This window comes from Gopherus flavomarginatus, chromosome 14 (assembly GCF_025201925.1).
Source record: "Gopherus flavomarginatus isolate rGopFla2 chromosome 14, rGopFla2.mat.asm, whole genome shotgun sequence".
Classification (NCBI taxonomy): Eukaryota; Metazoa; Chordata; order Testudines; family Testudinidae; genus Gopherus; species Gopherus flavomarginatus.
Window position 1 is genome coordinate 25,625,643 of NC_066630.1, and position 14,391 is coordinate 25,640,033.

Below are 14,391 nucleotides of genomic sequence, written 5' to 3' on the forward strand. Positions count from 1 at the left end.
TTGGTGTCTTTCCTCTTATCTTCTTATTTAACTTTTTCCCATGTTGTATTCACTATTACTGCTACTAATATATTTTCTTAGCCTTGTCCTACATCTTTGCAGCAGAATGAAACTTGCCGGATTTTGCAGGTTTGACTGCTGCCCACAGAGATCTGAAAAAGAGCAGTAAATACTAACAAAATTCTGTTCTTATTTTGCTCTGTTGCATCTTAAGGAAGCTTTGATCAGTAGAGGCACAGGAGCTGTCTTTCTGTAGCCTTAGGAACTCATCTTGTGTTTAAGCTAGGCTCACATTTGGAGGGTTGTCTTTCCAACTAAAAGGTCTTGGGGGGTGGGGGGAATGTAAATTTTGCACAAGGTGATGTCACTTGCTGGGAAAAATTGTTTACTCAATTAGGTAAGTAGATTTTTCAAGCCCTGCTTTCAATTGTGATCGATAACTTAGAATAGTAGATACAATGCATTTATCTGGTTTTAGTACTACAACTGTTGTCCTTTTTTGGGAAAATATCGTCTATTCTTTTTTCAATTCTCTCTCTCTCGTCTGTTCTGTGCCTCTCCACATGATGCTTGTATCCTTCTTTGTGGGTCACCAATGGTCCTTAGGCCACAGGTTGAGAACTTCAGCCTATGAAGTAAAGAGCCAGATGGATTTAATAAGGCTTGGAAAATCCGCTTTTGTTAATAGAAATAATGTTACCAGCAAAGGAGGTTTTGCTTTGGAGCCCAGTGGACCCAAAACATGCATTTGTGGTGGTGAATGTATACTGAGGTGGATGTTTTAAATCTAATGATGATTATTGGATATTGGAATAAGTCCTTCTACCTCAAGTCTATCAATTGTGCATTCATGTATAAGTGACTTCATGTAGAAATGATTTTGGCTTTATGTAGGTCTAAAAAGTGCTTTCAGTCACAGGTTGGTTTAAATACAAATGTAAGCTAAATTGAAAGTATCCTAGAGCAACACTTTTAGTATGGTTCTTGCTTTCCAAAAACATCAAGCAAAAAGGTCATTGATTCAAGAATAGTTTAGTTTATGGCTTGAGCATGGCTGTAAGTGACTGTATTCAGCATTACAGTTATGAATGTACATGTAGCGGAGCCCACATATTCACTTATCCTATGCATTAATAAATCAGTTTGTTTTATTAGTACTTGGATTGTTTATACATATCTTAACCCATTTTAGATTTCTGTATTCAGGAGCATTTTCATTTCAAAATCAGTGTCATTTTCTATTTCTTAAACTTCTGCTGAAGTTTTTGGTGTTAGCTGATGTAGCCAGCAGATCTGTTTGCTCTTTTTGACCGCTAGTTAATTTCCTGGTAGTCAAACTGCATAGTGCTTTTCAAGATCCTGTACAAATTATTGGCTCGTTCATGAATAACTTGAGTGTACAGTATGACCCGTCTATAGCATATACCTAAAGAAGATTTATTTCATAGTGTAGACAGCTTCACATTTAAAATGAAATTATAAATGCTTCTTACAGCTTAGCTGAACAGGTGCTACAATATCCTTAACTATCTACTTTAACTAATTAGAGTACTCCATTTTGTTTCTGTAGAATAAATGCATGTTTCTTCCTATAAAAAAGACTCTATAATGGAAAATAATATATGCAGAGGGTATGATGATTGTGAATGGCATCTTCTGGAGCTGCCATGTCACAAAGGAGGTTTAACAGTATTTAGTTATAATTTTGTCCTTTTAGAACCCCAGACACGGGATCACTTTGATAGCTGCTCATTGCTCTGCTTCAAAGCTAAAACTAAATCTATGGTGGTATTAAATGATAGAACTCTAGACAGGAGCTCAAAACTATTCCATAATTTATCTGTGTGCTTTACATTCACTGGTGTCTGTGTCTTAAATATGTTCTTTTTGCAAGCTTCCTTGGAAAAAATGGGTTTATTTGATTTAAGTGTGACTGTAAATGCAACTGTGTATTAATTAGATATGATGGATTTGATGCTTAGTTCTGACTGGTATTAAGGTCATTTTTATTTTTACATTTTGAGTATTATTTTCTTTTCAGTTCCTAGATCATTTAATGTGAGACAAGTATTCTCAGTTATATAGTCAAAGTGACTGGTTAAAACAAACACACACGCTTGCACGCACACACAAATCCTTTCACAATGGTCAAAGAGAATCAGTGTTTCACTAAACACATTATTGCGTACATATCAACAATGAGACGCATACACCATAATATAGTTAAATAGGGAGGCTGCAACTTTATTAACCAACAGGCAACCATTCCCCAAACTACCTGGGTAAGGCTGTTCCAGTGCAGATTTCAGTTGGTCACCAATGGCCCCAGGATCTACAGACTTGAGGGCAGGTATGAGGGCTGTGTCCCCTCTACACCTTCAGGCCTGCCCAGCGACCATGGCTAGAAACCAGAATCCCAACCCTTTCTTCTCCTCCAACACAGGAAGAAGGAGAGATGAGATGATGGGAGCCGTGCAGTGCATGATGTGTGGTGGTACTATGCAATATCATACTCAGAGCCCATGCCCAGGCAGCCCATTGGCCTATAAGGACCTTAGATGGGTTTCTTTAACCTAACAATCTCAGTGGAACTCACCAAAGTTGTCTCAAGTGTAATTTAAACCCCCCCAAACTGGACCTTCAGGCTGCCAGATGGAAGGTGGAAAAAGCCACATAGCAGTTTACCAGTTTTGCCACACAAGGGGAATCCCTTCCAGACCCAAACAAAATTTGATCACTAGTCCTGTTTCTGGTATCACAAGAGGTCTGGCCCCCTAGACAAGGGAGCAGAGTTTGAAATGGCTTTTTGCAGTAGCAAGAGCAAGCAGGAGCAGCAACTTTCATCCCCCCCGTAGATGAGAACTGATCAGGCAGCTCATCATGATCCCCTCTGTCCAATGGCAGCAGCAGCAGATGAGGCAGGCTCCCAGATGCCATATGAGAGGGCATCCTATAGCACAGGAAAAGGTGGGGAGGTGGAAATGAGATAGAAGCAGGACCCTCCCCCTCTCCCAGATGCACGCAGTGTGACCATCAGAAAGGGAGAAGAGGATATGGCGGGAGGGCATGTATAGTACTGCCCCAGTGGCTCCTGGGTGAGATCTCCCTGGTGGTCCATTGCTCCCGGATCCCTCATAAACACACCCCAGCTAATGAGGTGAGCACTAATTTCCATTTCCCATTCACTGCACTGTCCAGAAGCTCAACTGGTTATTGTTCACTTTTAGCTTTTGAAATCTTTGTTCATGACTTCATACTCAGTAGTGATCAGCAGTGTAATAACATCAATTGGTTAGTGCATAGTTTGTGAAGTTAGATTAATGAGTCTTAGAAACAGCTAAACAAATCCAAAATCCAAGTTTAGGACAGACTCTTCCCCTTGTATCTCAGTTGAGCAGAGGCTTGGGAGCATAGCAGAAGTTATCGGTCCCTGATCGGGGGGAAAATGGAAAGGGAGTTCATGCTCTGTTCATCCTTGCTTTAGAAAAAGTTGTGTACTGCTCTCCTCCACCAGAACATTTGGCTCCTTCCACTTTTACTAAGGAAAGCTAAAGAGCAAATTGGCTGTTGGAAGTGCTGGTGAGGAGGAGTAGAACAGATATCTCCCACAAACAAAAGTTACTGAGAAAAAGACACACAAGTGCACACACTAGAGCAGGGGTTGGCAACCTGTCAGAAGTGGTGTGCCGAGTTTTCGTTTACTCACTCTAATTTAAGGTTTCGCATGCCAGTAATACATTTTAACGTTTTTTAAAAGGTCTCTCTCTGACAATAGTTTAGTTACATAATATAGACAAATGTAAAGTAAACAAGGTTTTCAAAATGTTTAAGAAGCTTCATTTAAAGTTAAATTAAAATGCTTATCTTATGTCACCGGCCAGCTCAGTCTTCTGCCAGCTTGGGATTCCATTCACCTAGGCTGGCAGCCGATTGAATGGGACCAGCGGCTGGGACCCTGACTAGCAAGGGGCCGGCAGCAAGAACCCCAGACCAGCAGCGGGCTGAGCAGGGCCAGTGGCTGAGACCCCAGATGGGCAGTGGGCTGAACAGCTCAGCCCGCTGCCAGTCTGGGGTCCTGGCCCTGCCCATATAGAGTGGGTACCTACCTTCTCCCTGGTTCAAGACCATTCTCTTCCTCTCTCTCTCTCTGCACTGAGCTGAGGGTGGGAGTGCACTGAGCAAAGGGCTGGGGATGAAGGAGCAGGCTGAGTGTTGGGATGTAGGGTCAGCCAGGAGCTAGAATGAGGGAGGGGTCTCAGGGTTGGGGCAGGTATGTGGGGAAATGCAGGAGTCAGGGCAGAGGGCATGTGAGGGGGTGCAGGAGTCAGGGCATGGGGTGTTGGGGGGCTGGGTATGTGTGGGGGTGCTGGAGTGGGGGGTGCAGGGGTCAGGGCAGAGGGTTGGGTGTGTGCGAGCAGGGGTGCAGGGATCAGGGCTTGGGGGTGGGGGTGTAGGGCAGGGAGCGGGGTGAGAGTTGAGACTTCTGAGCTGCAGGAAGGGTCTAGTGTCTGACGCTCGGGGGAGGAGTGCGTGGGGCAAGGACTCTGAATTCCTAGATTTCCAGCTGGGCTCTAGTTGTTCGAGGGGGCTGGGGGCAGATGGAGACTAGGGCTCCGGACTCCTGGGTTCTACCCTCAATGCCAGAGGGGAACGGGGTCCAGTGACCTGGGATGGGGAAAGAGCTGCAACCCAGCTGTTCCCAGGGTCCAGCAGGCAGCGAGATTAAGCCTCCGGGCTCGGGTTCAGGCTGTGGGACGTGGCCTGCCCCAGTACAGAGCCAAGCTCATCCCAACGCCGGGGATCCAACCGCAGGGCAGCCTGCCTGAGTCCAGGAAGCAGGGCCGACTGTGCTCAGGGTGGGCGGGCACACATTGCAGGTGGGACCCAGGACCCTTCCCCTCCTTACAGGCTTTGCGGGCGCTGCAACTCCTGTGGGGCTGGGTCCCTCTTCCTGGCCCCGCTGGTGGGGCCCTCTTCCTGCCTCCACTAGCGGGGCCGCTTCTGGAGCCACTCAGACTCCGTTGACACCAGGTGGCAGTATGGACACGCTAACCTGGAAACAACCTCCCACCGGAAGGGACGGAGGTCAGGAAAGCATGTGCAAATGCCGGCAGGAGGGGTGGAGACGATTGGGCCAGGCCGGGCAGGTATTTTAATGGCATGCTGCTGCCTGCCAGGGTCCCGGCCTCTGACCCCGCTCAGCCCACTGCTGGCCTGGGTTCAGCAGTGAGCTGAGTGGGGCCGGCGGCCGGGACCTTGGCAAGCAGCAGCATGCCATTAAAAATTGGCTCGTGTGCCATCTTTGGCACGCTTGCCATAGGTTACCGACACCTGCACTAGAGAGAGAGAGCGCGCAAATTAGGACTGGAGGAAAGTACCATCCAAGAGCCCTAAGACAACAATCTTTTAGCTGAGCCACAGAAGTGAAACAGTGTAAGCTTTTCAAACCTATTTGTCAGTATGTCATAACCATGATATAGTAGCATCACATTTCTTTGGTCAGTAGCATCACATTTCTCTCTGCTTATTCAGTCTTTAACTACTCCTTGTGACATGGCCAGTATGAGTCCTGATTATAGTGATATCTGTAATAAATAATTATTTACTAGGAAATGGGCACGTTTGACACGTTCACAAAGACTGTAGCAGAATTCCTAGATAGCAACAAATACCAGTGTAGGCTGGATTCAAACCAATGAACTAGAGATGAAAGACACATTATTTCACTATCCCATTGCTATTCTCACAAGTCAACCAATCTTGGGAGGTTGGTTTTTTTAATGGGTATTGAGTAATCATAACATGATCCATACTTCTGTAGCGTGATATAATACATTTCCATGTCACTTCTTTTCAAGTAGGTAAAGAAAAATATGAACAACTAGTTGAAAACATATATATAACTATAATAGCTGGTGATTCTGGGAATATATTACTATAAAAACCAAACCAATACTAGAAGCAAACAAGCTCTCATGACTATTTCTGATGACAAGACTATTTCCTGTAAGTTATCTGTTCTTAGTATTTCTCCCATTCACTTCTCTTGCATTTCTTCCAAGTTGTATATAATCAAAATAAACAAGATAAAAGGAAATGTAGTGGTTCAGCTCTTGATTGTGTTGAAACCTATGCAAGACTTACCTACTTACATAGCCAATCAACACAATTCCCCTTACATCACATTGAGCAAATGAGGAAAAGAACCCAGAATTGCATTCAAAATTGCAAATAATTTTTCTTTCTTCTTCATTTGGGAGGGCACAGCATTTCAGAATATGTATAGCTTTTAAATGTCCTATTTCTAGTAAAAATAAATAAAGTAGCATGTTTTGCAACCTCGGAAGTTGTGATAGACATTTAGTTAACTGGGCAGAGAATTTACTTGTTGAGATTGATGCTCCTGTGATCAAAAGAACTTGACATTCTACCTACCTTGTGTGTGTGCTCATATGATCAAAAGTACTTGACATTCTACCCACCTTTGGTTGGAAGTATCCTCAGTTGTTGTTATAGTTATGTATATATTTTCAGTTAGTTCATATTTTCCCTTACCTACTTGAGAAAAAATCCACCTGAAGTGTGGATCATGTTCTGATTACTCAGTTTGTGTATTTTATTTATTTTAATTTAACCAAATATAAAGTTGTCACAAATTAGTTCGTGTTGTCCCATTCTTTAAAGTATAAAATCAGTGACAATGTATGTTACATTTTTTCATTTTAGTGTTAAACTGTATTTTCAGCATTTTATATTTAATTATAATGAAAATTAATGTTTTATTATTTTCCAGTCCAAAACTGCATGCTTAGAATATCATATTTTTAAAATATGCTGAAGCTTTCCTCAAAAGGGAGAATGATCTGGGGTGGGATGAGAGCGTGGGAAAGGAAGACCTTGAGACATTTGTGTAAGCTCAAAGCTTAAGCAGACATAAAAGCCTTTGAAGGCTGACCATCACTATTAGTATTGCATTGAATTTCTGTCCTTGTACTCTTCCTCTTTTATGGTGGCTCTTCACAGTTAGTTTCTCTCTTTCCTCTGCCTGTTCAATCAAACATCCCCTTCACTGAGCTGGAGATGGGAGAGAGAGGCACTATCAAAGTTGCTGTTTTCTTCTATAAAGCTTTCTCCATTTTATCATTTACTTTACATTAACTCCTGTGGAAACATCCCCTAGAATATTGTCATAAAATCACAATGTTCTGATTATGTTTTGAGGCACAGATCTGAAGATCAAACTTTTCTTCAACTTTCTGAGAACTGTTGCTTCTACCCTGAATAGGATGTACTAGGTCAGATACCTGTGCCTGATAGAGCCCAGTTGTCTTCAGTGAGGAACTGCTTAGGTGCAAGGGTCCATGCTAACAGAACTAATTGCAGGTTCAAGTCATGTCATTGAAGGACAGCAGTGCTTGCCTAGGAGTTCATTCTTGTTCTTAAGGAATCCAGATCTCCATTTCATCAGGCATCTCTCCTTTAACTGGTGCCATGAGTAGATATGAATAGCATTCAGATTCAGTGCTATGTGGTTGATTGGCTCGGAGTGTATTAAAGGTGAGAGAGACTGGTTTGGGGTTGGCATTAGGAACAGGCAGAGACTGGTACAGTAACTATAGCTGAGCAAACAATTTTAAGTAGTAATTTGATTATTTAAACTTTATTCTGTTCACAGGATATCCGTGGAGATATTTCCTCAATTGTATATGTTGTTAAAATATGATTTGACACAATAGTTTTCAAAACTATTTTAACTCCATCAGTTGATCACTAACAATTATGCAAGTGTTCAGTATGAATCATCACTGTTTGATTGGTCAGATGAGTAACATGATATTGTATGAATGCAAATATTTTTCTGTACAAATACTCTTACCTGAAAACTTATTCCATTTCTTCAACTATTCTACTCATAGTTTTGAATCCCAATGACTTGTTAATTTCCTCCCTTCCCCATGACATAATAAAAGGTTCAGCTCCAAAGAGAGAGAGCATAATCCCTACTCACCATTAATAAAATGACCCTGCACTCTCTCCCTCCTTTCCTTTTTATTGACATTCAGGTTGATGTTTGGTATCAGTTGTATACACCTATATTGCTAAACATTGTTATTTAGTTAGCACAGTTGGCGGGCGGGGGGAGGTTGTGTGGGGTTGTTTTTGCAGGCTTTCCATCATGCTGAGGGCTATGGGTGACAGTCAGTTTTGGGATCAGAAGTGGATTTTTCTTTCAGTGCCAAGCTGGCAGAGTTGAGTGTTTATAGGGGAAATTCACCTTCTCTTGCAGCATCCATTAGCACCTGATAATTTCCTTGTTACAATGGGTATGCTATGATGGCTGAACAAGCTATGTATGGCTGTTGGGCTTTTATACCCACTTTGGTGGATGTTTGCTGTTTTGGTCACAACTTTAATTGTACTAGGAGCTCCTGACAGTATTGGCACATTATGTCTTGTCCCTTATCTCAAATCTGAGCACCGATCCAGGAACAAATGCAGCTGTAGGATGCTTTGGGGAAATTAAGACATGGAAAGAGATTTTGTTATTGAGAAGGGATTTAAGGCAACATTTGATCAGTTTGCATGAGGAAAGACTTTGGGAGTTGATTGCCTGTCTTTAGAGATTGTAGTGGTCCTTTCAAAATCGGACCTGAAGCTATTATTTCTATGCTATGTGTCTGCATTAATGAAAGTAATACTAATGGGTTACATAATATTGGTAATAGAATACATGTTACCTTGAAAGTGCCCTGACTTTTTAATAATGTTTCAATTGTGGTTTACTTTCAGTTGATGGATTAGTAAATCCCAAAGACATTGACCCAGTAGGGCGTTACATACCACCACAAGATCAGCGGAATGTTAGCATGAGATACTCAAATCAGGTAAGTATATGCTTAATTTAATCTGTTATCTGATGTGTGAACAAAAAATAATTTAAAATATTTTAATTCAAAACAGCATCAATACTATGTCAGAATTCAGAAATATTTTCAAAATTAAATGCACGTATTATGCTTTTTTATTTATTTTAAAATCAATTTCCAGTAAGAATAAATGGATCCTTCTGAGTGATGGATTATTGGTTTTCTTTCAGATTTGTATGTGTGCTATTTGACAGAAACTGATACAATGTAGTAATATGAAAATGTAAACCTGTGGAAATCTTACTTTGGGTGAGAAGTACATTCTACATGAACTCTTACGTATAGTAGTATAACAACTTTGGTAATGTGGACAGGAACTGTTATGATTATGTCACATGCCGTAGCTGTTTTTGGATACAGGTTATGATACAAGCAAGATGCCCATGACTTAGGAATCACATTAGACCTAAATTATGTGGCAATCAAAGATGTCCATAGTCTTGCACACTGTAAGAGGTGCACAGGGAGTCCGGGAGAGACCTGCTCTTCTCTCTACCTCCAGATGAATTGTGGTTGTAAGTGTATAAAGGATTTTCTACAATGAGTTCCTAAGACATGCAGGAGTTGGGCTCTCTTTGATGCGTGCATCCTCCTGTATCTGCTATATACCCATTCTTCTGCTAGGCACATGGACCTCTTTAGAACTACAAAAGGTAATCTTACTCTGGAGGACCTTAGGAGCAAGGCTGCTAGTTTCTGGAGCACTCAGTGTGGCAAACTGTAAAATATTCAACATTTGGTATCTGACAGGGAAGGAGGAGCCAGCTAATTTTTTGCTTTGTTGGTTTTGCCTTTTTTTTGTTTGGTTTGGTTTGGTTTCTTTACTTGTTTTCCAAAGGTTTGGTCCAGATATGAAAAAAATTAGAGTACCTAATAACAAAGGTTCAGTATTTAATCCTTGTTCAGCTGCTATGATAATTGTAACATTTATATCCTTTCATGATAGAGAGTAGGTGTTATGGTTTCTCAGAAAGAAGTAAGAATAATAGGTGTAACAAATTATAATATATATGCACGCACACACATTTCCAGATACTTTAAAAATTACTCATTCTAGAAGTATAAAATGCTCCTGCTTAATGTAGTCTTACTGCTCTTTGTTTTTCTTCTTCTTTTTTGTTTCATGTCAACTTTAGGTTAATTAAACACATTGTTTACTTTTTACTATGTTGATACAAAATTTTCCCTGGTTCTCGGATTAAAAAAAGGAAGATAGCTCTGTCAAAGATACATTCTAGGCCAGGTCTACGCTACAGAGTTAGCTTGATGTAAGGCAGCTTACGTCAACCTAACTCTATAAGTGTCTACACTACAGCATTGCTCCCATCGATGTAAATCCCCCACTATACCGACCTAATAACTTCACCTCCACGAGAGGCATAGCGCTTAGGTCAGTGTAGTTAGGGCGACACAGCGTCTTTGTAGACAGTGTGTTACTTACATCACCTGTCAGTGCTCCTCTGAAGTTGGTGCAAATGCTCCCCGTGAGGACGCACACAACTGACAGAAGGAGCATAGTATGGACACGAAAAACCACAGTAATTACTGTGAGGGTTATATGTCAAGCTAACATAGATTGACTTAATTGTGTAATGTAGACAAGGAGCTAGTTCAAGCAGGAATTAATTCAGGGAAGTTCTATGGCCTGTGCTATGTAGAAGGTTAGACTGGATGATCACAGTGTTCTCTTTTGACCTTAAAATCTGTGAATGTCGATAACATGTCGATCCAACAGATACTTTATTAGAATTTTGAGGCAACGGACTTATTTAATAACTTGAAATATTATTTTTGCTAGTTTGGACAATATTTGTCACATTTGATGAATAATGTAGGATTGAGATTTGTGTAAATGTGTTTCTTTCCTCAAAGGCAGTTTATAATTTTCACATGAGTTTCTTAGTATTTTTGAGCACTAGTTTTTCTAGACAGAATGCTGTGAACATTTTTTAAAATATTTTTTCTTTTGATTGAGTTAGTCATAGTTATGAAATGCTAAATAAATGGAACAAAACACCTGTACCATCTGAATTGGTCCAAGGAAAAATTTATGTCTGTACTATACTATAAAATATATGTGTTTATGGTTTTTAAAATGGGGTGCCTAAGTGTTGCAAGTCTAAATTTCATCCTTTCAGCTTGACAGAAGTCAGAAAGTCGAATATAATTTGAATATAAATTTACTATTTTTACTCAAAAACAAGTGCACACAACTTTAATATTTGTACCTTTGCACACAAGCAAATATTTCTTGATTTCACAGCAATATAAATATGAGTTGATCAGTTTAATCCCATCCTTCTAGCTGTAGATCGCTGCAACTGTGTATAAGTAGAACAGAACCTAGGAGAGCAAAATTAATTTCCTTTCTAATTTCTTGTAATGTAAATGCAGATTGTAAAACATCAGCATTTTTTAAATTAGGAATTTGTCCGCATGCAGAAGTTCTATTGGTTTAAATTAAATGGGTTTTAAACCAGTGCACACTCCTGTGGCCTTGTCATCACTATGGGAAAAGGCAGGTTCTTAAGTTGTTAACTGAGGGTAAAATCTTAGTGATGTCAAATCAGTTTGTAGTTATCACACAAGTTAGCAGGTTGCTAGCTCATATGAAAACTACAGATTATCTTGTCGTCTTCTAGGATTTTACCTTCGTCAAGGTTTTTTCCCCACTTTGAACTTTAGAGTACAAAAAGTGGGGATCTGCATGAACACTTCTAAGCTTAATTACTAGCTTAGATCTGGTACGCTGCCACCAGCCAGAATTTAGTGTCTGGCACACTTTCTGTTCCCCCAAAACCTTCCCTGGAGAGCACAGATCCAAACACCTTGGATCTTAAAACAAGGAGGAATTAACCATCCCTCCTCTTTTCCGCCCACCAATCCCTGGTGAGTTCAGACCCAATCCCCTTGGATCTTAAAACAAGGAAAATCAATCAGATTCTTAAAAAGAAAGCTTTTAATTAAAGAAAGAAAAAGTAAAAATTATCTCTGTAAAATCAGGATGGAAAATGCTTTACAGGGTACTCAGATTCATATAGACCAGAAGGACCCCCCCACCAGTCTTAGATTCAAAGTTACAGCAAACAGAGGTAAAAATCCTTCCAGCAAAAAGAAACATTCACAAGTTGAGAAAACAAACATAAGACTAATCCGCCTTGCCTGGCTATTACTTACAAGTTTGAAACATGAAAGACTGATTCAGAAAGATTTGGAGAGCCTCGGTGTATGTCTGGTCCCTCTTAGTCCCAAGAGTGAACAACGAACAAAACAAAAAGCACAAACAAAGACTTCCCTCCACCAACATTTTAAAGTATCTTGTCCCCCTATTGGTCCTCTGGTCAGGTGTCAGCCAGGTTTACTGAGCTTCTTAACCCTTTATAGGTAAAAGAGACATTAACCCTTAACCATCTGTTTATGACAATCTTAAATTAGTTAACTCAATTTAAGAACACACCTTTGTTCCTAGTGAAGAAATAGCCAGTGTGGATACTTTTAAGACTAATCTACACTTAAAAGTTTACAAGTATAGCTATACCAGCAAAATCCTCCTAATGTTCAGACACCGCTTATTCCAGCAAAAATGTGTTTTTGATTGTATAGTTTACACTGGTTCAGCAAGCAAAATAAGCTATATAAAATATGCATTTTTTGTGCCAAATAGTCATTTCTACGCTAGGGCTTTTGCCAGCCTTGAAACGTCACAACCCCCCACCCCAATCAACATTCTAATGCCAGCAAAAGTTTCTACTGTAAATGTGCCTTATTTTGGTTTAAGATTCATGTGTTTGTTTATAGCTGAAGTAGAATAGCAATAGGTGTAAGTTAAAGGCACTCTTAAATCAAAATGAGCTCCCCACAGGGGATTGTACTGGTTAAACAATATCAGTTTAAATTCACATTTTAGGTTACGCCAGTGCAACTTTCTCATTTAGACAAACCCTACAAATAGTGTATATTTATTTGCGAATGTATACAAAAATTACTATTGCTCAACTTCAATTATGTAGGCAAGTCTTTGTAGACTAGTTTAAGTTAAAAATATATAAAAATAGAGCCTGGATAATAGAATATAAGAATTAATGTCATCATTGAAATGTTGTAATGTAAGTCTGCTACAGTATATTGCTACAAGGACATGCTAAACTGATATAATCAGATATGAGACTGTATAAAGAAAAGTTTCATTGTTTAAATTAATTTAAGTTACACAGAGATGGCTGAGAAACCACATTTTTTAGTTCTGCATTTGTTTAAGTTTTCAGAAACATTTTTCATACAGATTCAGGACGAAAAAACAATAACTCAAAAATTTTCACAGGACTTAAAAACTCACTTTTTTTTTCTTTTTTTCTTTTTTTTCTGAAACACTGACATGTGTTTCCAAAACAAAATATGCTCACCAGAATCCTCAGCTGCCTACTGGCTGGGCTGTAACTGAGCCAGAGACCCTGGAAGCCGTAGCAGCTGTGGTCTGAAATTGGCATAATTTATGTTAGTTTCATGACTGCTCTTCAGTAGCGGGCAGAAGACTGACAATAATTATGAATTAGGAATTATGTCAATTTCAGTCTGCAGCTCCATGGCAGCTAACCTGGTGGACTGACAGGGAGATTCGAACCTCTCCGAGTACTGGCTGTCAAGTCGCAAGGCCTTTGGCATGACCTGGCAGGAAGATAGGCAGGTTTCCAGCAGTAATTTGTCAAAAGTAAACGGATTTTTCAAAAAAAATTAATTTTGATAAATTGGAAAATTCTAATGCAAAATGGTTTTTTCCAAATTTTTCTGACCAATTCTATCTCTGCAATTTGTGTGTAGATGAGCCTTTTATAATGGAGGCAGGAGCCACATGCATGTAAAAAGTGTGAAGCAGGTTATTAAAAGCACATTCTAAACCTTTTGCATTCTTGCAGAGAGACTTTTCCTTCATCCAGAGTAACGTGTTTTCTTACTGTGTAGTGTTGCAAAAGAAATTGTGAAATGTTTATCAGATATTGACGTAAACTATTCTGTGGGAACAAAAGCTACTGTGTCTTATGCAAACGAATGAGTATCCTGCTTCCAAAGCATTCCTTTTTTCTTGATTTATCCAAATACTTCTTACAACCACCCAGTATCTTAGTATTTCCTGTTGCCTAGGCGATTCCAGTGCCTGGGTGCTAGCTGATTATCCGTGAATGAGACTTCCATTGTTCACACTGCAGCACTTACGCTATGTTAATGTGAGATAATGGAAACTCAAAGACTTCATTTATTCCCAGCTTCAGCTGTTTGTTCATACTTGATGGGGTTCTTACTGCTGCAAAAACTGAACTGCTGACAGTATGTATGGAATTTGCTTGTGCATTTTACCCAGCACCTAAGGGTGCTACCAGAAGAAGTTACATTGCACAGTCAGTTGTGCAGCACTAAAGTTGGGTTCAGTTAATTAGCACAAGAATTGACTCTTGCTTTACAGCCATTC

The 14,391-nt window shown here is 40.0% G+C and overlaps 1 protein-coding gene across 6 annotated transcripts in view; it reads left to right on the plus strand.

Moving 5' to 3' along the window:
- The window catches only part of PHKB (phosphorylase kinase regulatory subunit beta), a 207,471-nt gene that overhangs the window by 115,204 nt on the left and 77,876 nt on the right, over nucleotides 1-14,391 (plus strand). For all 6 annotated transcript variants that reach the window (XM_050923042.1, XM_050923041.1, XM_050923039.1 and 3 more), the window contains one exon: nucleotides 8,791-8,885. In XM_050923042.1, the coding sequence (XP_050778999.1) occupies nucleotides 8,791-8,885 (95 nt within the window). The remainder of the gene's footprint in view (nucleotides 1-8,790; nucleotides 8,886-14,391) is intronic.